At 44.3% G+C, this 23,493-nt stretch overlaps 2 protein-coding genes across 5 annotated transcripts in view; one reads left to right on the top strand and one right to left on the bottom strand.

The window, feature by feature from the left end:
• LOC124194078 overlaps positions 1 to 23,493 on the top strand; it is a 67,004-nt gene that overhangs the window by 37,087 nt on the left and 6,424 nt on the right. For 3 of the 4 annotated variants that reach the window (XM_046588106.1, XM_046588105.1, XM_046588103.1), the window contains exons 5-12: positions 7,866 to 7,918; positions 8,079 to 8,172; positions 8,930 to 9,207; positions 10,043 to 10,204; positions 10,387 to 10,521; positions 10,652 to 11,033; positions 11,811 to 12,985; positions 13,272 to 13,614. In XM_046588106.1, the coding sequence (XP_046444062.1) occupies positions 7,910 to 7,918; positions 8,079 to 8,172; positions 8,930 to 9,207; positions 10,043 to 10,204; positions 10,387 to 10,521; positions 10,652 to 11,033; positions 11,811 to 12,025 (1,275 nt within the window). In that variant the 5' untranslated portion in view covers positions 7,866 to 7,909 and the 3' untranslated portion in view covers positions 12,026 to 12,985; positions 13,272 to 13,614. Of the gene's footprint in view, positions 1 to 7,865; positions 7,919 to 8,078; positions 8,173 to 8,929; positions 9,208 to 10,042; positions 10,205 to 10,386; positions 10,522 to 10,651; positions 11,034 to 11,810; positions 13,615 to 23,493 lie in introns of all 4 variants that reach the window. The other variant, XM_046588104.1, reaches the window with a different exon arrangement.
• Positions 20,813 to 22,973, bottom strand: LOC124194081. Its single transcript, XM_046588108.1, has 6 exons — positions 22,792 to 22,973; positions 22,562 to 22,665; positions 22,333 to 22,424; positions 21,953 to 22,113; positions 21,703 to 21,871; positions 20,813 to 21,610 (listed from the first exon to the last, which is right to left on the bottom strand). The coding sequence occupies exons 1-6, from the start codon at positions 22,895 to 22,897 to the stop codon at positions 21,331 to 21,333; spliced, it is 912 nt and encodes a 303-aa protein (XP_046444064.1). The 5' UTR covers positions 22,898 to 22,973; the 3' UTR covers positions 20,813 to 21,330.

Genomic DNA, 23,493 nt, shown 5'->3' with positions numbered 1-23,493 from the left:
TATTGTTTTTGTTTTTTTGTTTTATTCCGGAAAAAGAAAGAAAAATTCACCACACATGGCGCTCTGTGTGTGTATTTTTTGAGAGTCTTCTTTTTTCTTCGTCTTTTCTTTATCAACTTGTTTTTCCGCATTTTGCTCTTCCTGTTTGAGAAACGGGGATTTTTGAGATGTCAGTCGAATATTAGAAAAGAGAGCCCGGGCCTCATCGTGCCGTTGTTGTCACTGCGCTCCTTGACATATTCATCCGGAAATTTTTTTTTTTTCTTTTTTTACAGCGATGGAAAAAAAAAAGTTTCGATTGAATGAAAACGACAAAATTCCTTGTTCCGAGTCGAGATTCCCGGCACTTTTCCAGCTTTAGTAGTTGACTCTGTTGTTGTTGAGCGACGCACACACACAAAAGGAGCTATACAGTCATATAATAATATTCGATCGATTTCGGAATGAAAGCGAAAAAGAAAAAAGAAAAAAAAACGATGGTCAATAATCTTTTCTAAACAAACAAAGAAAAAAGAAAAATGAAGAAAAGTTTTGTTGGGCAGAGAGATGAGGACAAGATCGAAAAGGCGAAGGTGAACAATAGCCGACGACCGACGGTGGACTTGGTATAAATGCGTCGTCGTCGATAGAGTGCGAACGGAGAAGCCAGTCACGCACGACACGCGTGGCCTATCGGAACAAACAAGAGGCTCGGCCTTCGGCCCTGGGGCTATTTCAGGGAACGCATAACCAAGTACGTATAGCTGGGGAAAAAGCGACAAGTACAGTGCGACATTTTCGGCGCAAAGAGACAAGGCCTCTGACAGATTGACGTAGTGGATGGAATAGTATGGGAGACACAAGAGTGGGTGATGGGTGTGGCTCTGTGTTGCCTTTCGATTTGGTTTAGTGCTCAATTTAGAAACGGTTCCATCACATTTTAGAGGAGAAAAAATAAAGAGGAGAAATCGTGGCTATTTTGTTTTCTCCTCCGCGGCCGGAATCATTCTGAAAATAGCTCCGGTTGACGAACGTTGCCAATTGATTGATTCAGATTGATAGTCTACAACGTTATTTTGTTTTCTATTGGCTCTTCCGCCGTGATATAACACACACACACACACACGGCGGGCGCTCTGCACGATCCGCAATAAAGGGGGGAAGCGAATGAAAGATTCGCTCTTTTACGAGGCCATTACCAGAGTTGCATCCGCTGTTCCGCCGTGTGTAGGCGGATAGAGAGAGAAAGTCTCTGAGACAGTCAGACGGACAGAGAGACAGAGAAGGGGGGGGGGACCAATTTGAGCCCATCGGGTAATGACATCCATTCGGATGATTTAAGGCCGACATCACGGCCTCTTTCCTTCCTTCCTTTTCTCTTTCTTTTTTTTTCCACTCTCTACACATTCGACGACTATCTATATTTATAACGACATTACGGCCGCCCAAGTGTATATACATACACACAGGAATCTACACATGCAAAGACACAGCCGGCAGAGCGGGTATATACCTTTTTTTTCCGTCGTCGATGGTCGTCGATGGATTTCCTTGAATTATAAATGGCAAAGGCGAAACCTATTAGATACCAAAGTAGAAATGATCGTAGGCGGAGCCGGATTCGGCTCTATGAACTCTGCGACCCATCCGCATGGGTTGCCTCCGTCTCCAATGCAACGGCTTCCAGTTCGAAATGATCCCGACTGACCCCCCCTGTTGTCTGACGTAACGTCTGTTGACGTACCAACCGCAGCTATACGCCCCCCGTTGTTGTTTTTCTTTTTAACCGCGACGGTCCCTAAGACGCCCATCTGGCGAGAGGTGGAAAATCAGAAAATCTGCACGTTCCGGCCTTTTTTTTGTTTTGTTTGTGAGAGTTGTTTTGGTACTGGCCTTGGTACGGTTTTGGGATTGACGTTGTTATTGGAGCAATTGGATCAACTGGGCGCTGGCCAATGGGAGCCGAGCTGGGTGCACCGATTTTTGTTTTTGGGATCATCGGAGCAGCAGCAGCAGCCGAGACGAGTTGCAAGGCGATGAAACGAAATCAAAAGTGACGAGAGAAAAGGCGCCGGATGGGGGCGCTAAAGCCAAAAAAAAAAGAAAAGAAAAGGATGGATAACTGGATCGTTGCTGGAAAATAATAAATAAATAAAAAAGAAACAAGAAGAAGAAGAAGAAACGGAAACTATTCATCACGACGCGCCAGAGAGAGGGGGGTGAGAGCGTCCCTCGAGTGTGTAGAGTCGAGACGACAGGGTGTGGCGTCGTCACGATGAGGATCTTGATGTAAGACGTTTGGATTTACAGCCAATGGGGCACTAGAGGCGAAAAAAAGAATTCGGCCGGAATCGAAAAAAAAAAAAAAAAATTGTATTGAGCAACACACACACACATACACTTCCCGGGCCGCTTGATTGGATCGGCGGCGAACCGATCGCCAGATACACTTGCGATCGTGCACCCAGCACACACACATATACATACCTATTGATTCCTTACTACCCAGGAGAGACAGAGAGAGACTATAACTGGCAACGATGTTGCATCTTCTTTCATTTCCCTTAGTTATACTATACTATACTATATAAGAAAATAATAATAAAAATAACAGGGCATCATTTATTCAACCAACTTCTTCCCACCGTGTACACAACGAGAATTTTTTTTTCTTTCTTTTTATTCCTACCCCAGCCCTTATGGCCCTCTGGCAGAAATTCTCACCGGCATATTGTTGTTGTTATTATTATTGTTGTTATATTGTTGGCTGGGATGTAATTTGACCTGCTGCTGCTGCACACGAGTCTGCAGTGCAGTAGCGTCTGCTTTTATATCTTTTTCGTTTTATTTCTTCAGGTTACCTTTGGATTACATGTACACTAGCACCCGTTTCTTTAGATTCTTCTATTGATTTTTCTCTCCTGGGTTTTTTCCACCGCGTCTCACTCCGGTCGGATGGATGGAGGTGAATCACAGGAGAGAGCGGATACAAGAGCCCGATAATGCTATATAGAGCTAGCCAGCAGAGAGAGAGAGGACAGGAATAGTTTGGAAATGGAGAACTGCCCCTCAACCCCCCCCCACCCCGCCCTTACTCCACCCTGCTTATAATTGGCTGAAAAGCTCTCATCATTTAGAGACTCTAGGTTACATCATTGCGAACGGGGGGTGTCGGAGCTGGGTGACCGGGGGGGGGGGGGCGTCCGACTGTTTGGACGTCTAAACTTCTTTTCTTTTTTTTTCCTTAGTAGACGCAGAAATTCCTTTTTGTTTTATTCCCTTTTGTATTTCGGCGGACTTAGAGCTGTTGCAAGTTTGCCAAGTATGCAGACCTGCACCTGTCTTTGTGTTTCGCATACACCTACCTCAGATGTTGTCTTATTGGACTCGTTATTCTATACACCCATCAAACGGACTGGGCGCACACGTAACAGAGCCTGCTAGAAATTCTTTTGTTGAGAGGATCAGCGCACTTGAAATCCTCTACTTGTCGTCAGGTACAAAAATAGCCAACGCCCTACTTCCCCATCGCTGTCCAACTCTATCAAATGATATCCCATATCCCCCCCATCCCCCCCCCCCACCCAACCCCCGTACTACTGATACACACATCAAAGATTTTTCCACTTCTTTACATGCTCCTAGTATTATAGGCCTGTAGACGGACAGTCGGGGTATTTTTTTTTTTTCAATCTCAATCCCGTGATTTCGTTTCAGAAAAAAAAAGGTATTGTGTGACGGCCCAAATGTGAAAGCGACGTCCCTTTTTATCTGAAAAATCTTGATTGACTCGTCCATAATGCATAGAATTGGAAAGAGGGGAGGGGGGGCAGAAAAACATTTTCTAGTTATTGATCAAATTGGATATCAATTCCAAGCTTGGCGACTAATCAGCTCACTCGATATCGTCCCTCCCTCCGATTTATATTCGTGGAAATCAAAAACTTTAAAGAGGACTGTTTCTCTGCCGGCTTATTATATCATAGTTTACGAAAGCAAAACTGATATACATGTAAAATATTCGGGCAGCAAATAGTTGGTTGAGCTTGAGAGAAAGGGTCGTTCTATCCCCTTCAAAGTTTTTTGGAGCAAAGTTTCCAACCTTATGCAGTATGCGCGAAGCCCCCTCCACTTTATTTTCTTTCTGACCTTACTCACATTTAGTCCCTCTCGATTTTTTATTTTTATTATCGGCCTCATTGGCATGTCTGGTGCGCGTGTCGATCGCTACGTTTTTCCACCTGGTTAGACACACACACCGGCACGCCATAGTACCCTATTATATCGCCGGTATCAAAGGCAAAACGGGTGGGGGATGAAGAAGACAATTCGGATAATTGGTTTAAACTTTCGTTTTCTCTCTAGAAAAGAAAAGAAAAGAAAGGTTCGCCCGGCTTTCTCTCTCTCTCTGTGTGCAATCAGACACCGTTTTCCCTCACTCTTGCGCTTAGTCTAATTCGATTTGCTCTGTTTAAAGCTCTCCCCCCCCCAACCCACCCAGCCAATATGTAAATAATAATAACGGATTTTGAAAATGCTTTTGTAAGTGAGACGCTCTCCGTCGTGAATCATTTGCTATAAGGTGCAATTAGATGTTTTTGATGGGATTTTCGTGTTTTGTTTCTATACGAGTCGTCGTGTATGCAAATGATGACGAGTTCATACTATGTGTGTGTAGGACTGTAGGCCCGACGACAAACAAACGAACGGGGGTTGTGTGACGGCCCTATTTGTGTCGTTTTGAAATGTATATACCAGGAAAATCCAAAATCCTTTTGCCATTTGCATCCGCGCTGCTCCTCTCCCCCGAGTCTTTTCATCATTTCTCCGCTTCTGGTTTGGTGCGGATGAAATATACAAGGACGGTATATAATGTACAGTATAGCTCGTCTCTCTCTCCTTCTGTATTACGACGGAGCCTGATTACATGAATGCCAGACCTAGAGATCTAGCAGAGAGGGAAACGCAATGGACACTATTGTATTTATGGCCTTTGCTACATAGACGCTCTTCACGTCAAAATCGTGAATAAATGGTTGTTTTTTTTTTCTTCTTCTTTTGGTCGGGACCTGTGTCTGTGCCTACAAAAGGAGGGAATAAAACGAGCCTAATAAATAATTTGAAAGGGCGGAAAGAAAAAAAAATACAGGATCGAGAATGTACTACCCTAGTGCCATACACCCACACACATGGGGTAAAGCCTGTGTATAGTAACTATTCATATGATGCCGTCTAAGCCGCGTGCTATCATTATCCGGGCGCCTCAGCTATTCAGTAGGGCCGCCGAGCGAGCGAGCGCACAACCCTGATGCGAAATTGTGTACCGGATCGAAATGAGTTGTTTTCAATATTCATCCGCCCCATCTTTAGACTCGATTAAATGCCAAAGCTCTACATGGAAATAACGCCGAGCTCAGCACAGCACGGCCAGCACCGTTGTTTACCTTTTATTTATTTTTTTAAATATTGATGCGATGGGATTTCTTTCCCAATAGGAAAATGCTGGATGGAAATCCAACAAGATTTTAGACCGTGGGCGAATCGAGACCGCTCCCACTGTATTTTGAAATTTATAGAACACCTTTTCACCTTGGCACATCCATCGTCTCCCCAACTGGATATGTATACTACGCACTATGCCGGTATATTGCTGAACTCCGCTCAGTTATTCAATTCCAAGCAGATCGTCAATCCTACGCACACAAAACTCCGTCGTGTCTATTTGTGTTTGCACAGCTTTTCGGTGGAGTTGTAGATGGCAACTCGATTTCATTTGTGTCGACGCTTCGTTAATGAATTACAACCCCCTATGCGCTTTCGGTTTGGCTTTATAGGGGAATAAAGAAGTAAATTGCTCTTCTACGATCTGTGCGTAGACACTATTCAGTTCATTGGATTGTTCCAATGAACCAATCGCAGACGAAACCTTTCCCCTTGCTTTTTTTTGTTGTCCAACTCGTCCCGGCACACTTGATGGCATTAAACTTTCCAGCGTGTATCGACCTTTTCCCCCCGGCGGGACCGACAATAAAAACAAAACAAAAGAAAGAAAGAAAGAGTAAAATGTCTTTTTTGGACGATCGGATGACATTGACATTGTTTGTTGTTACAAGTTCCGAAGTTCGTTGCCCCCCACTCCCTTGCTGCTCTTTGTAATAAACAAGTAAGCGGAGTTTTTTTTTTTTCCGATCACGACATTCCCCTATACAAGCCGTAGGCGCAAACAGGGTGTGTATACATACTGGATGAGGCTCACGCAATATCAATCGGAACATATGTCAAAAAATATTACACAACTTGTTATTATTCATTGATAGAAATGGCCGTAATAGAAATTGGCCTCGTTCAATACATCGCGATACATAAGGTCTATAGTAGGTTCGCATATCCAACGGAATGCGCAACAGTCGATCCGAATCAAAAAATCCTTTTTTTCTTTTTCTTTCTTCCTTTTTCGTTTGATGTTTCCTTGATGTGTACGTACGAACGAACCGTGGATTCACGAATAAAAGCACACGACATGTACATATTGTACACTGCGAAAATATGTCATTGGAGGGAACCGATAATATTTCTTTTTCCTTCACATGCACGCAGCTTTTCACCGATATAGGAATTGGATTTGATCCGATAGCCCTCTCTTCTTCTCTCTCTTCTGCCTTTATAAATATAATATCTATAACGCGAGATGGAGTGGGTGGGAGGGCGTTGTTATACAGTCACGTTCCCTGCCTCGGGTCGTCCTTATACTCTTGCGATACAAGAGCAGAGAGCTATATAGGTGCGCCCGGTGCCATGGTTACCGAGTGTAAACGGACTTTGTTGTTGTGTTGTTGTTGTTTTTTGTTGTTTTGTTTTTTTTGCTTTCCGGCTTTGCTTTCGATTTATTTCTCCATCGGTGGATGTGACGAGATAAGCCTTTTATTTTGTGTCCACTCTTCCGTCGCGCTCCTATAATCCGCTGTGCTGTTGCTCCGCACTGCCTCGCTCGCTCCCGTCTCAATCTTTTTTCCCTTTTTTGTTGTTGCCGGTTGTTTTCTTCTCGGATAGATCAGCACACACGTGTTAGTGTAGATAGAAGACTACATCTACCATCTGTGGCGGTCTTAACAGAGGGCCTATAATGCTTCTTTTGACCGTGGCTTAACAGCTGGGCGAGGTCTCTCTTCACGCCGCGTTAGCTCGACGTAATATTCCCCTCTAACCCTTTTGTCTCCCGAACCAGAGAAAAATGACTACCCATTGTTTTTTTTCCGACACCTTTTTTGTTTTCGTGTGGCTGCATTATTTCGGCTAAAGAATGGCGGAGAAATCACAATGAAGGGACTGTTTGTTGGATAATTATGATTGACACATAGTGCGGGGAGAATATCTAATGGGAAACAAAGTGACGGCTGCTGCCGCGTGCCACGCAGATGAGCACGTTGGACATTATTTATTGACATCCATCCAGCCTCGATTTCGCTGGAAGAAAAAAAAAAAGTGTCGTTGATGTGATTTCGCTTTCGCCAGACAACTTTAATTCCGCACTTGATTTAGTAATGGAAAAAATGGGGAGTTTTCTTCTACCTCTTTTTCTGCTTGTCAGAGTTCAATGCGGATGTAAAATGCGAAAAAATCTTCCGACATGTTTACCATATTTTCTCCTCTTTTGATCCTACTTCTTTTTTGATAGCGTTGACTCAATCATCGAGAGTGTTCCACCTACTCGAAAGATCCCCCCCGGAAGAAAAAGAAAAAAGTTTATTATAAGTTTCCCGGAAGACAAAATTCTATTACGTCATTTCATCTAGAGAGAAGAACCTTACAAGGCGGCGGAGATTGTATTCATTTTCTTTGGAATTATTATTTCATTTATTTTTTCTCTTTCGCTTTATTCCGTACAGATGGTCTTGAATGGGTTCTGACGCTGCCGCGACCCTCAACCACAATGAACCAGGTACGTTAAACCCTCGAAATCGAATGTTGTTGTTGTATACTCTCAACACAAAAACGTTTTTTCGTCGGTGACGGTATAAGAAGGAAAGAAGAAAGAAAAACCTTCATGTTTCATTGTTGTGTCGTTTATTTTTCGGGATGGCTCCTGGCCGTGCGTACAGCCTCTCCTGATCAGACGGTTGTTTACGATGTCTTGGCTCCTGGTAGCTTTCGGATTTCTCCTAGCGGCTTCATCGGCCTCGGCCTCCAATCGCGGTGAGATTTATAGAATTTGACTTACAGTATATCTTGTGTTCACCTGTTTTTTAAGCCGTCCGGCAAATACTGTGTGTTGCAAAGTAATAGGCTAGTTGATGTGGCCCTTAAAATATCTTCTCCTAAATCCGCCAAATGGAAACGCAGTGCGCAACATGTCATAAACAGCTGGTTGTATGACTTTCGGACCCTGGCCGTCTCCACTCTCTGCTCCTGGCCGGCCGTATGTCGGCCGGGGCTCAGGGGTTTTATCAAAAGAAGAAAAAACAAACAAGAACAACGTTCTAGACTCTCGCTAATCACACAAAGGTCGTCCGGTTTCTTGTTGGGAGCAGCGCCGAAAGGGGATTTTGGCGGAATAGCCTCTGTCGGATAGGATGGCGGAGCCAGGAGGACGGAAAAAGATTTCTCTCCCTGCGGCTTTAAGATCGACATGTTGCGCTCGCTGTCCCCCCCCCCCCCACTATTTCTGCGCAATAACGACCGACAAGAAAGTGGATGACAGGCTTTTGATCACCCATAAGCGGACGACCACGACCAGCAGGAGGACTTTGGGGGATTACCATTATTCCGGCCAGCCAACTGCGCAACTGTCCCTAAATGCCCCAAGGATTTTTTGTTTGGTTCTCTTCTTGTCTTTGTTATTATTGTCTTAGATTGACTTAAACTTGAACGTATTTCACGCTCGAGTATATTTTATAGCGATTGTCCGATTCATGTTTGCACACATGTATTCATTTCGCTTGAACAATTACAGAAAAGCTAGCCGGCTCACACCAGCAACTTGGACGGATGACTCACCAGCACCACCGACGCAACGGCACTTTGCGAAATGGCGGCGTGAAACGGGCGGCGGGGCCAGCAACGGGGACGACGACCGTCAAATCGACGTCATCCGACGCCCTGTCCAATTCCCCTCCGTTCGTGGTGGCCGAAGCGGAGCCGTCGCCACACAAGACGATGATAGCCGTCCAGACGTCGCTCAACGGCAACATCTTCATGCACTGCCCAGTGGACATGACGGAAGACTTTCAGGTATACAATTTGCCCAGTCAGTCAGTGTGTGTACTCGTGCCCAGCAGCAGCAGCCAGCAGCACTTGATTAACATTAGTTCCCGGAAGTTGAATTCACCCCCGTCCCGCTTTTTATAATATCAACCTCCTCCTCTCGCTCCTCTGGAGGTGAATGACGACACACAACAACCGTGTCCTCGGTATAATTGGATTTCTTCGTTCGTTCGCGCGGCACCGCGTTTTGCACGTTAACGGGAGTCGGCGTGTGTAAATTTGGGAGCCAAAGAGTCAACCGATATCAGATCCTTGTTTTCAAGGTACCACCCTACCCCACCAGCAGATGTTGCTGCTGGAAATAAAAGGGATATAATTAGACGATATAGGCACAAGCACACAGCAGCCCAAGAGCAGCTCAACATTTCGGGACGTGTAAAATAATCCATCCGAGATCAAATTTTCCTGCCTGTGCAACTTTCGTGTGTTAGTCCTGGCTCCTGGGGAGAAACAAAAAAAAGATGAGTTTCATCTCCTGAGAGAAAAAGGAAAAAAAAAAAAAAAAGGAATTTGTCTGTTATACTCTCTACAGAAATGGGCGAACTCGAGTTTCACACCTACTCACGAACCCGATCTTCCGATGCATTTGCCATACTTTTTTTTTTATTCATAAGCAACGAGGGGAAAAGAAAAAAAGGAAAAAAAAGAAGGATTTTTAAAAATTAGAATAGGATCGATTTTCAGGATTAAGAAAAATTGTCTTGATGCGTAGCGTTTTTCCGACGAAAATCAATCTAATAATATTTGATTCGATATGGCCACCCCTTATTCCCGGTCTTGTCGGTCGGTCGGACGCATTTAGGTCTCCTGGGTGCGGTTACCCGACTGGCGAATCGTGGCTTCGGGGCGGAACATTTATAACAAGGATGAACGATTCCGGGTCCTGCACGTCGAAGGCACCGACGAGTGGACGCTGCAGATCAAGTACGCTGCCCTGGTCGACCAAGGACTCTACGAATGTCAGGTATTGTTTAACTCACTGCACACACACATGTGTCTATAGCGCAACGCTCTCATTTTTAATGAAATAGTAGATGTACTATATATCTCCCCCGGAATAACTGAAATCCTAGTGAGGGCGTTGGGTTTACTCGTGTATAATTGAGCTGACAAGTGGCTGACTATGAAATTCAAATCATTTTCCAGGTTTCCACCGAAACGGGGATCATGATTTACTATTACAACGTCAGTGTCATCGTGCCGGACACGTCCATCGTCGGAGGAAGCGAGTATCACGTCGACATGGGCAGCGCCATCCAGCTGACTTGCATCATCAGAAATGTAATAGATCTCTCCTGGCTATCATAATAATAATAGTCGTATAGTATTGATTTATTATTCACCTTCAATCCTTGTCTGTTTTCATCGGACGACAACGGACATCCAACTCGTCCTGTCCATACGCAAATAGATTCCTCAGGAGCCGCAGTTTGTCTTCTGGTATCACAACGACCGGATGATCAATTATGACTCAATAGCTGACAGTGGCAGTAGCAGCAGTTCGGGGTCGAAGACTTCCAGCGAGGCCGGCAGCAGCTCGTCCAGCGACCGAAACGGGAGCCGGACGAGGGCAAAGACCCGCCCGCGCGTGGAAGTGATCACCGAAATTGAAAACAATTCAATGACGGACGATCGCGAGCAGCAGCCAGCCGAAGGTGCAGCAGCTGCAGCGGCAGATCGAAGTGTCACTAGTCAGTTGACGATACGCCACGTCACCGATCTGGACTCGGGCAACTACACTTGCGCCCCGTCCAACGCCGAGCCGGCCAGCACCATGGTCTACGTCTCCGAAGGTAACATCAACAAAATCTATGATAATTTAACGTCGTGTCTTTTTCATCATTTTCTGTTCCGGCCATTGGTGGGGGGGAAAAGATGCGTGTCGTTTCTCATTTGGGGACTGTTGTGTGCACTTGGGCCTACAACTGTCAGACTAGTCCCGGGCTGGCATAAAAGGTTAGGCCGTCGTGTGAGTGACAGTTGTATCATCACGGCAGGGGAGGGGGGCCCAGTCTCTGTGGATCGATACAAGAAAAGCGCGGCCGTAGAAATTGCACCGACAATAAGAGCGACGGGCTTTGAATTCAAGACTTTGCAATATCTGTCCGGAGAGGGGGGAGCTTTTATTTCCGAAATCGGCCCCCCGTCTATTTTGTAGCCTATGCACATTAGAAGTTTTCAGTGACGGGGGGATTCGGCAGGAAGCTTTTTGAAGGGCATCAACAATTAAGCCCGATGGAATAAGCTATTGGACGAGTTCGGCCCGGCTATATAGTGGAAAGGAGATATTCTAATGGACGAGTTTCGGCCCAGGGATCTGCTGACTCTCTCTCTGCAGCATGGCTTATACGATGTTGCTGGGGCTTCTCTCGAAAATGTGAAAGCCATTTCAAGTTTGATGGGAGAGACTGTGGAATAAGATGACGTGAAAAGAAAAAGAAAAACGCTGGCGACGCTCATTCATCCGTGATGTGGCAAAGTCACGGTCGGTTTGCTGGGTCTTTTCGACTTGTTGGGTCACATTTTTTGGTTTTTTAAAACGTTGGATCGTTTGTTTTTTTTTTCAAAAGGAGACGACGCCGCCGCCGCCATTCAAGTCAGCGTCGGAGAGACGACAAATGTCAGCGACGTCGTGCCAGCCAATTCGGCCGTTTCGGCCGCTTCATCGCCCATTTCCACAGCAGCTGCGGCCGCCTGTACGACGAGTCGAACGTCGCCGTTTGCGCTCCTTTTCCTTTCATCCTGCCTCCTGGCATTGGCCAACCGTCAAGTCGACCCAAGGTGATTTGTCTTTTCTCACGACCGTGGAGAACAGACAGCAAAAAAAAAATAATAAAAACACAAAATGTTTTTCACTCGAAAATGAAAGGGAAAAAACAAAACAAAAACAAACAAAAATAACAGATGGGCCTCGACTGATTTGCTTATCGTGTCATCATTTTTACTAATACCTGATTTCGGTGTGTTTCATTTTTAACGAGAGGAGAGAGAGAAAACTACATCCGTTGAATGCCGATGCTCCTCATAATTGATTTCAAAGATATATTTATAAAGAAAAACAAACAAACAAACAGTATACATACTAACTACATACAGTTTTACAATGGCTGAATAGTCACTTGATTCCTCTGGTATATACGTGTAAAGTATTATTGCAATGTCAAACATTTATTGATATTTATTCGATGTCAATTTCAACCCTGAGCCCACAACAGTGAAATTATAATCTCCGTGTTTTCATATTTGAGTTGGATTCGATTGAGACTCTCAGTCTGGCTGATATTATATTTACGGTTGTCATCATCCTCTTCGATTCGTCTATAGCTCCATTTCCAATCGATAGGTTTTCCACGTGGAAAAATTGTTGATTCTATTGATTGGCTGAGATTGATTGACGTGTGTAAAACCCCCCTTTCATTAAAAAAAAAAAGCTGGTGTTATATCACATAATTTTAATTTGCTTATTATGTCAGCCGATTGTTGTCAATAATCCAATATGCGAATTGCAGCTACTGTAATAGTGTGTGACATTTGTTTACCCATCCCTTGATAAAAATGACACGAGATGGGTAGACGACATTTCCTGCACTATTTACATCAGTACCTGTGGAAACTGCACGTAAAATGAGACGGTCAGAGATGATAAAACTGATATTCATATGTGTGTATTGTACAGAGTGAACGAAATTTAGCTTTATGAATACATAAGTGGTGAAGTGTGTGCTCGGCGTTCCCAGCATCCCAGGTATGACGACTTGTGTTCTCGATTGAGTTTTTATCACCCATTTGTTATTTTATGATGTGTTGATTGCAGTATTACTAAATTATGAACCACATATACATATTTTGCTTTGATTACTATTTGATTTCATTGTCGGTCAATGATTTATACCAACTCACTAAATAACATTTATTGCAAACCTAACTTTCTGATCGTTTGTCAAACTTTGTAATTTTGATATTTTGGTTTGATTTTGTGTCCATAAATTCAATTAACCAATGTTTCGTTTCTTTCTTTCTTTTTTTTTAAGTTTGTCATCTCATTAATTTTCCAAGTCCTGATCATACTCAAAAGCCCCATCTCATCATCACAGCGCGTGTATATCTTCTCGAAACTGTGTATATATGCCGCGTGGTGATTGTGTCAAGAGAGAGGAGCAACAGCCAATACATTCTGACATTTAAAAGGAAAAAAAAAAACCTGTTGACGACGACACAAAGAAAGCCAGCAAGCTTCTGAGAAAGACAACGGCTTGTCTGCAGTGACCCAGGCCGTCTCCATTGTTAGATCAAGACCCACCGAGAGCTCTGCAAGGGAGATCCGACACGATAACAACGACCACATCGCTACTACTACCCTACTACAAGATTGGGGTAAGTCGATATCTACTTGTCACTTCATTGTTTCAATTCTACGGTGAAACCTTTCTGTTGTCGTGGGCTGGCCGACGAACTTGTTTGACAGCCCTTTTGTGTGTGTGTGTGTGTGTGTGTGGTAAATTATACCACGATAATGGATGAATATCTACCGGATAAACCCGGCCAGAGTTTTCAATTGGCCATTTTCTTTTTTTGACTTGGATCTATCCTTGTGTGTGTGTGTGCTAATGCATGCGGTAGCCAGATCGATATCTTGCGTGATATGCCGGGGAGAGGTTTCATGTCCAGCTGTTTGCTTGCATTTCATTTTTTAATTTTTTTTTTTTTTTGCCCTCCCTGCCGGGCCCGGGCGGTTCCATATTTTACTCAGCCTTGAATTCTTCCTTTTTTTCTGTTGGTTGAACTCCATTTTTCTATTTGATCGATACTCCGATAAAGCGTCTAGTACAGTATAGTAACATCCCATGCATATTTGAAGTATAAACTGTGATGGCAACCACAACACAAGAGGAAGAAGAGCTTTGCACTGGCTGGAAGTAGGTTATAAACGCAAAATGCGAGCATTCTTTGCAGTCAGGAACGAAACGATTGGAACGGCACTCAAACCTTTGTGGAATTGAAAAGCCAGATATTATATCTATATATATAAATACACACACGCCGAGGAATTGACGCCAGGCATCCAGGGCAATATCTGCGGTTGCGGAATAAACTTTATTTTTCCTTCCTTTTTTTTTACTTTTTTTTTACAAACCACATTCAGCACGTTTTTCCCATTTTTCCCTGGGATAAATAATATAGGGTCTATGTTTAGTGGATGATGACAGGATTCTCAAACAGGAGATGCTTCTATTCGTTCTCGAAAGATATCGAAGGAAAAAAAGAAATGTCTTGATTTCCATTTGGTATATTATTGAATAAATCAATAGTGTTGCCAGAGTGGGAGCTCTAACTTTGGCATTGCTAGGTGATGATGATGATGGGTTTTTCTCTCTTTCTCTCTCTAGAGTTCTTTGTCTTGCCCTTTTTCAATTTGTTTTGTTATAAATTTAATTCCCCAAACACCCCTAGCCTCTTTTTCCTGCCATTTGTTATCGGATTTCTTCTCCGTTATTCCGCCATTTCTTTTTCCCCCAGCTTCCCAACTATCTGCCGTCTATCCATCTCCATAGTCTACGCGTTTTCTTTTGTTTTTTTCGTCTTCTTATCGTTCGTCTAACGCGCCAACAAATGCTGGAAGTGGGTGGTAATTCGAGTGTTTCCCCCACTTATCTCTTTGTCTTATTCTTTTTACATTATGCAAAATAATGGGATGGATGGATAGATGGATGGCAGGTGGTGCAGCACTGGCAGTGTGTGAGTGTAAACGGAGGCGTTGTTGCTTTCATTCAAATTGAAACGGAGTAAAGAAAAGAACTTTCGGGGGAGGGCAAACGGAAGAATCGATATGCGATCCGCAATAAGGCGGAATAATCAGACGGAAGGAGTCGAATAAGAGTCGAGATTAACTTTGCAAACGAATGAACCTTTCTTCTTTTATTGATTGCTCTGTGTGGCTCTGGTTTTCTCTCGCGAAAAGAAACACATCTGATGCGGATGTTTCCGCCGTGTTGCGAGATGACGTAATAGCCAAGAGTCGAAATGAAAGGGGGGGTAGGTGGGGTGGGAATAATGGCCACATAAAACTGGGAATTCGTCATCTAATATTCCAAGCCAACTTGTGAATTGGTGTGGATGAGATTGGATTGCTCGCCGAGCAGTATTAGATCTCGTTTACTGTCGGGAAAGGGTCGGTGTTGGTTGGCTCCTCTACACCATAGTCTAGAACGCCCCGGATTTGTATTACAGCGTCAACAATAAAGACAGCAGCAGCAGGGTGGGTTGGAAATGGATCGGCCCAAATGGAGAAACCACTTCCTTTTTTTCTTTAGTCCTCAATCTCTTTTTTTTTCTTCATTTTTGCGTGTTTTGTTTGGAGTCGAAGTGGGTCTGAACATTCTCTCTTCTGTCCCTCGCAGTCGGCCGTGATGAAGCGACTGGCGGTACTTTTAAAGGTTGAAGAAGAAGAAGAAGTCGTCGTCTCCTTCTTTTTTTATTCCACCTCCGACAGGATTGAACTGTTGGGTGGATGCTATAAGAGGCTGAGTGAGTCGAGGATCTGTTGTTCGCTTCTGCATCCAAGAGATCAAAGACGCTCTCTATATAGTACACGCGCCACCGATATAGGCTATATAGAAGTATAGGAGAGCGATAGAGGCGAGTCACAAAAAAGTCTATGTAGCTGCTCCCCACGTCATCGAGAGTTAGACCAGCAGCAGACGGAAGAGTCTGAGCAACAGAAGCAGAATAAGTTGTGTCGTCGTCGTGTCGAGTGAAAAGGAGAAGAAATCAGATCTTTATATATACTATATACATGAGCTTATTAGCTGAATGGATCGATTCTGTTTCCAGCACACTCTGCCGCTCTATATATCTCTCTCGCCACGTACACGCTGCTACTACAGACAGACGGCAATATCCCGCTCCCGGATCCAGCTGGTCCCACCCCAACCTTTTACTATTTTTTACTTTTCTTTCTTTACTTTCCCCCCTCGGTTGCTGCTGTCCTTGCGATCCCCAAGCTATTATATTATGCCCTGTATAGGCCTATATGTGTGTGTGTTGTAGTGCCACAATGGCTCCGGCTCTCGTGTACTACTAAGGTCGAGCTTGATCAAACCTCCGTGCGCAGCACTCGCGTAACGCAATCAATGACAAACGGATTGCTTCTTCTGCCTGGTTCCTGATTTTCCTTTTTCGTGCCCTTGTAAAAAATGAGGAAGTAAAAGGTAACAGGATGTAATAAAACTTGATAAACATCTTCCGGCGACACGAGATTTATCCTGTAGAGAGAAAAATATCTTTCTCGATTGATTATACGAACCGCACATTTTTCTTTTTCTATTTATCTTTTTTTATTTTATCCTGTTGAGCTTTATTTCACAAATTGACATTTAATAAAGGGGAAAAAGAGCGTGGCGAAAGCTCGGTCACCCTGACTTCCTTTATTCGTCTCCTATCGTTCTCTCTCTCTCTCTTGACTTTTCTGGGAACAGGAGATTTTTTAACTGCCTCAACTCTCTCATCAGATCCCATTTTCTTTTTTCTTATTATGATTTTCTATTTTACCCAATTAGCTTTTCACTTTCGCTCAAGTTTCTTTCTCTCTCTCTCCAAAGGAGGTCTTGTGGTTTCATCTGAGCCTCCTTGGAGATCAAAAGGAGAGTTACTTAATGGCTGGCGTTGGCCCTAGAATCTCGCGGCTCCGGGCTACCTCTTAACTAGGGCTCTCCTCCCGCTATTAGTACTCGCCTCCCCCCTCCGTTTCATGTCCACTTGCGGACTCGGGAATTCACTCGACCGAATCGCCGCTTCTGCTGCGCCGTGCACAGTCGAAAATCACGAAAATTCGGCTCCGATTTTGATAGCCTTCGGCCTTCGACTGCAGCCTATTATCCCCGAGCATTATTCGTTCCTAGTAACAATTAGGCTAATATACCTTGACGTTCTAAAAAGGGATGCCATTTATCGCGTAATTTTTTTTTATAAAATTACAAATGATAATTAACTGCGCAGAATGAAAAAGCGTACCTGAATTCCTGACTCGCGTCGCGTCTTTATCCGAGCCAATCTCATTGCAACTTTCTACGCGTGCACTTTGTAACTTGTTGTGCGTTGGCGTTATTCAAAACTTTTTGGAGCGACTTATTTTAATTAACAATTAGAAAAGAAGCGCGCGGATCGGGCGGCTGGGAGGGTGAGGGGAATGTTGTGGTCCTGATCCGTCCCTTATAATAGGCAGTAGGGTCATTTTCTTCTTCCGACAACTAATTACAAATGCCCGTGAATCTGGTGGGCAACCGATTAACGAGTCGATTAAATAGTAGGGTGAGGTTCTCTGCGTTCATTATCCGCCCAGCTCGTGTGATATCAGTCAATTATGTCGTTAATATACACCCGCACTAAGACAATGGTACGAACGATGTGCCAGGAAAGGCAGGAAGCTCATTATTGTAGTCTGTGACCGATTGACAACAAAAACAAATTGATTGCCGCCGCCTCAAGGCTTTCCCCCCGACGCCTCGACATATTGTGTGTGTGTTCGTAGATCTCCAACATTCCCAAGTTCATTCCGAGCCGAGGGTTATGTGGCGTGCAGTGTCCTCCTCCCTATTGATGGGCAAAATAATAATAATAAAAAAAGGGGGTCGAATTTCCTTTTATTTTTATTTTATTCTTTTCATTGGTAATCGACACAAGCACGCGAAAAACCCCCTCGTCTGGCCTGGCATTCTTTGATACATCTATCATCGAAAGCATCTCATTCTTTAAACTACTTTACGTATATTCCGTGTCAAGGGAACTTGCACATGGGCAAAGCGATCGATCGCTCACCCCCCCAAAAGTCCCGCATTGAGAAAGAGAGAGAGAGAGACAGACAGACGGACGGAGAAAGCTGTAGGTAGAATGACGTTTAATAGAATTGCCAAGTTGCATGCCGTCAGCAAGAAAAAGGAAAGAAGCAGGAAAGTAAGTTGGAAAACAATCAAAACTTGGGGTGCCCCAGCTGTACGTCCATGTACTATATAGCGTACGGTTGTAACAGAGTAGCTACTACTCCTCACCGTAGTATAGCATGCGGAGGCCAGTAGGGAGGATATATGGTACCCCGGTCTTATGGGGTATCGGGCAGCAACCAAGTGCTGGCATAGTGTCCACTAATAATCCCGGAATTGTCTTGGAAATCCGTTGAGCCTCAATGATTCACATTGCGGATTTGAAGGATTTCCATAGACACTTTTGGACGCTCTTATAGTTTTTTTTTTTTTTTCACGAGAACAATCACTCGTGAAAATGAAAACAAACTTTTCTTTGTCATCTTTTTTTTTCATTTTCTTTTTTAAATTAAAAAAAAAAGGAGAAACAAAAATTGCGCGTGCAGTCCCGAACGCGGACGCATGCGCAATATGCGTCTAGACAGAGTTGCCTTTTATTAATTGCTCTAGCGCTTTCATCAGAGCCCCAATTATTGACTGATGCTTTTTGGCCCCTCGAGTCATCATCCCCCCTCCATCAACTTTATCATTTTGTTTTCTTTTTGGGGCTTTTCCGCTTGTCCGCCGTACAATGTCTAAGCCTCGTCGCAAAGCGGCCAGCTGCTGCTGCTGCTGCATGTACGTCCATCCGTAGATATTGATTTGTGTGTGTGTGTGTGTAGAGAGAGTCCATAATGCAGCTACTTTTCTTAAAATAGAAAGCCAGAGGGGCGTCTGTTTTTGACTTTACCATCGATCTCTTTGCTTTGGCCGGTTGTTCATCTTTTGGCGGTTTTGCACCTCCATAGACTCTCCCATGTCCGGCGGGTGTTCCACATCACGACATGATGGAATAACATAACATTGACCTTTAGGGCTGGGTCCGTTTTGATCACGTTGACTGTATACAGTAAGAGAAGTCTATATCAATGCCTGTGTCCCTAAAATGTATCAGCGATGTACACCAACGTCATTAGCCACGCCGGAATAATTTCAAGTTAGCACGGCGGTCGGAAATTAGTCGCGGCAGGAAATGTCAATAATAATTTAAAAAAACAAAAAATAAAAAACGGTTCCAGTTGTCGCTGCTCAACTTCCATAATGACACGACCCTCCCGCACGCCCCGTTCCCGACCCCACCGGAATCTATCGCGTTGGGTGTTGTTCCAAGTACACATTGTGTATGCGTAGCTACATTACAAAAACAAGCTCCAGCGGTGTTAATGGGTTCGCACAGTAACGTGACTTTTCCTTTTTTCTTTTTTTTTAAAGAGTTCAATCCGATAAAAGTTTCCCCCCGATTTCTATTTTGTACTTATTTTTTTTGGGAAATAATCAGGGCATTAGCCTTCGCTGATTGCACTCATCGGCCTATGTTCGTGCTATTGAATAATGTTTTATTGTGAACGATCGCTAAGGAGTAGAAAGGCCGTGTGTGTGAGCTGAGGCCCAGCTGTTGTGATCTCACGCGGGATTTCAGTCGCACCTCTGCCTTTTCTTAGGCATGACGACATTAGGGAGGGAGGGAGAGCTGTGGGGGGGTTCTCCATTGTTAAGCCTTTCCTGCCCAACGCCCCATAATGGCCAAGCCCACAACCCAGTCACTTCCTTTCATCCATCCTGTAGGCTATTTATAATATTTTCATCCCGTGCGAATCAGCAGGTAGCAGCTTTTATTCCCTTTATTGCCCGGCAGTCAATGGAAAGGGAGAGGCTCACGAAACGGATAGAGGCACAAAATGGATGTCCAGCTCGGACAGTCATCGGTTGACGTGCCTAACCGGACAGGAGAATCGAGGTAATAATAAACAGTCACACAGACACTGGGCTGCGCTAAAATGGCACCGTGCATCCGTCTCCGTCGAGAGTGGCAGCAGCAGCAAGGGCAAGTGTACATGTCTTTGCAGAAAATGATGTATTTAAAAGCCCAAGAGGCCCAAAGTTGTAAATATATATGATATTTCCCAGGAACTTTATAGAGAGACGGATTTGCAACTTTGTCATTATGCGGAATTATTCCGTAGTCGCGCGGGGGGACCGAAATTTTTGTTTATGAATTATTCCGCTAGTTTAAACGCCAATTTCCGTAAACACACACACACAAAGAGAGAGAGAGACTTTTTTTTTGACGTTTTCTTGGAGTTTTACTGCGCCATTTCCCGGTCGTGTCGTGATCGTTTCCACGGGAAAATGCCGTCGGTTTTGGTAGAAAAGAAAAAAGAAGAAAAAGAAAAAAAATGGAAACAAAACAAAACCAACACACATAGCAGCAGCAGCAGCTCGGCGCGTGAGTTTTCGTTCTCTCTATAGCCGCGCGGCAAAAGGTATTAAAAATGTGAAAGCAGCCAAGGCTGTCGTGTGTGATGCGGAGAAAAGAGAAAACGGAGAGAAGCGCCCGTGTGTCACCTTTTGATCTGTCGCCGTGTGTGTAGGAACTCGAATGACGTGATGTCGTGTCTATCTCTCCTGCTCTCGCGCTGGGATATGTCAGCAGTTACACACACGTACGTCTATCGGATAATTCCGCCCATCTATTTCGCCTCGCCGTCGTCGTCTGAACTGAATTCGTGAAGAATGTACATATATATATAAAGCGCACACACGCAGGCGGCCGTAGGTTGACAGGAAATCGCAATTGTATTTCAATCGAGTTAAGGTTGGAAGAAATGCTATTGGGGCTTTTGCATTTTCCGCCCGTGGTTTTTTTTTGTTTGTTTTGTTGAGTAATGCGCTCGATTAGACAGAGGAAGATAAGAGACAATAATCACAACATGGATCATTGAGTTTGACAAGGAATAATACGCAAGAGAGAGGAAATAGAAACAAAATCAAAAAAAGGCACACGATTGAGAGAGAGAGAGAAGGAGGGAGTGACGTCGTTTTTTCTTTTCGCTTGGCTTGGCATATTTTGAAGAGATAAAAGGGTGGGTTCTGATCGGTCCATTTGGTATCCATCTCTCTCTCTCTCTCTCTCCCATCCACATAATGGCTCGATGCAATCCATTTCGTTTTTCTCGTTCCGATATTATCCTTTTATTTTTTTTCTCCACCCTTTTTGAAAAACGGCTGTAAATGGCTGTGTGTGTGTGTGTCTGTCAACATTTGCATACGGGGGTAGTTTAGACGTGGGCCAAGCTCAAAAGGAGACGGAGGAGGCTGGCCAAGTGCCAGCGATGGAACCGGATATTACTAATGCAAACATGGGCATCAATAAATACGAGCGATGAATAACCCTACTACCACCAGCAGCTCCTCCTCCGCTTTTACTATCTTCCTGCACTTGTTCCGTCTTCTCTCCGACGCACATTAGCTCGTCCATGACGGTATCGATGGCTCCCTGGAAGACGTCGGTGACGCCGTCGGGTGAACATTTCTGTAGAGTGCGGACTGCACATTCCGTGTGGTTCCTCAGTAATCTTTATTAAAAGAAAAGGCAGCGTGTAATCTGCTATTAACGACGTGATGGTGTCATTTGTAAAAACAAAACAAAACAAAAAGAGACACTCACTGGCAATTGTGAGCGTCAAAGAAATCGTGATCTTCACCGATGGGTCCCCAGTAATTGTTATTCCGATGGCGATCGGACGCCAAACCGGTTATTCGTCCAGGAAAGCACTTGGCCAAATGCCTTCCGGGCCGTCTGATGAAACATTGCGGCAGTCCTTGTTTGAAAAATTCTGGGACAAGGTAAAAGAAGAAGAAGAAGAATCTGAATAATTTCAATAATGTTTTGCGATGGAATACGGTCAAAGACTCACGGTTCAGTTTGGAGCCTCCGTCGTCGCAAAAGTATTTGAGGCTAGCGTCCAGGCTGGCCCCCACGGCTCGGATATTCTGGCTCCGTGTTTCTTTGCCATTCGCACAGGATTTCAAGGCTTCGATCACAGACTCGAGACATTGGCCAGCGGCCGAAAGGTCACTGCGTAAATCATTTAAGTATTAACCGAATTCATCGATTTTGGATATACACGTACACCTGGACAATTTGATTCTTCTTCTCGTTGAATTATATCTTTGTGGGTGGGGAGGGGGGATGTTAAAATGGCTGAGGGGGTGGAAGGTTGGGTGACAAGCCATGATTTGGTTTGTGTATCGTCTATAGTAGTTTTCAGTCGTCAAGTGAAATAATATACCGTACTCGCACAGTTGTTTGACGTCGGAAGGATCCGGCGAAGGGCGGCTGAATCTTTGGTAGGACAAATTTCGATCGCTGATGCAGTCGCCGCTTTTCTTTGATATCCCCAACGAAACACACACACACGCGCGCGCGAGAGCCCGATTGCAATCAATGATCATCGAAACGTTATTAAGCGGGTGGATATATAGAAACAAGCTTTGACTGCACTTATATCTAATGGGAGTCAGACCTTGAGGGCCGCGTAAGCGTCTGGGCAGTTGTCCATCAATTCGCTGAATTCGTCCTGGACGACAGCGCCAAACAGCTTCTCGACGACATCTCCAATCACTTCATCTGTTGGCCGAGAAGGATCAAATGTCACTCATAATAACACAATCACGTCATATCGAGTCGGAAAATAAAATCGCATCAGCGTCATGTAGAAAAAGAAGAGTCCGAGAGAGAGAAACGATTTGTTACCGAGATGCAATTTGCTGGTGGAATTTGATCCCGGCGTGAATAGGAGGAGAATGGGAAGCAGCAGGGCGTGGAGCAAAGTCCGGCTATTAACGAGTTGGCTCTTCATGTTGAGTCGTCCACGGTGTGCGTAACAATGTCGGTCGCTTCGACAATCCCAGCCGGCCCGAGTCTACATAGTGTAGCGGTTTCCAGTCTGATGAGAACGTTTTCGGTTTCTACTTGGGTTGGGTTTGGCCAAACGTGTAGGAGAGAAAAAAAAAAGAAGAAGAAGTTCTAAGCTGAAACTGTGTCGTCTCTCTTGATTCTCTAATCTCCGCCCCTCTACCCACTGTTTGCTTTATTTTTTGTGTTTTTTAAATTTTAAATTTATTTATTTATTCGTTCCACCGCACCTTTGCCCGTTTCCTCTCTCCGCGCTCTGCGTTGAAGAAAAGCCACAGTTTCCGATTGCGCGTTTTTTTTTTCGACTTATTATTTATTACATCTCCATGAATTCTGACGGTGCAGTTGAATGCTTCATCATGGGCGCTTGTCGTTTTGTTTGTATTTTTTTGCTGTCTAATTTATTCCATCATATCCGATGGATATGCGCCGATGAATCTCTAGAGAATATCCGATTGCAAGAGCGTCGCGTTAGAAACGCATTTGCATGCTCTAATCGTTTCCCATCAGTCTTTTAGTGACAACCCATCGCTCTCGATG

The sequence above is a fragment of the Daphnia pulex genome, chromosome 5 (genome assembly GCF_021134715.1).
Source record: "Daphnia pulex isolate KAP4 chromosome 5, ASM2113471v1".
Lineage (NCBI taxonomy): Eukaryota > Metazoa > Arthropoda > Branchiopoda > Diplostraca > Daphniidae > Daphnia > Daphnia pulex.
Note: the sequence above shows the minus strand (reverse complement) of the source record. Positions and strands in the feature narration are given on the sequence as shown.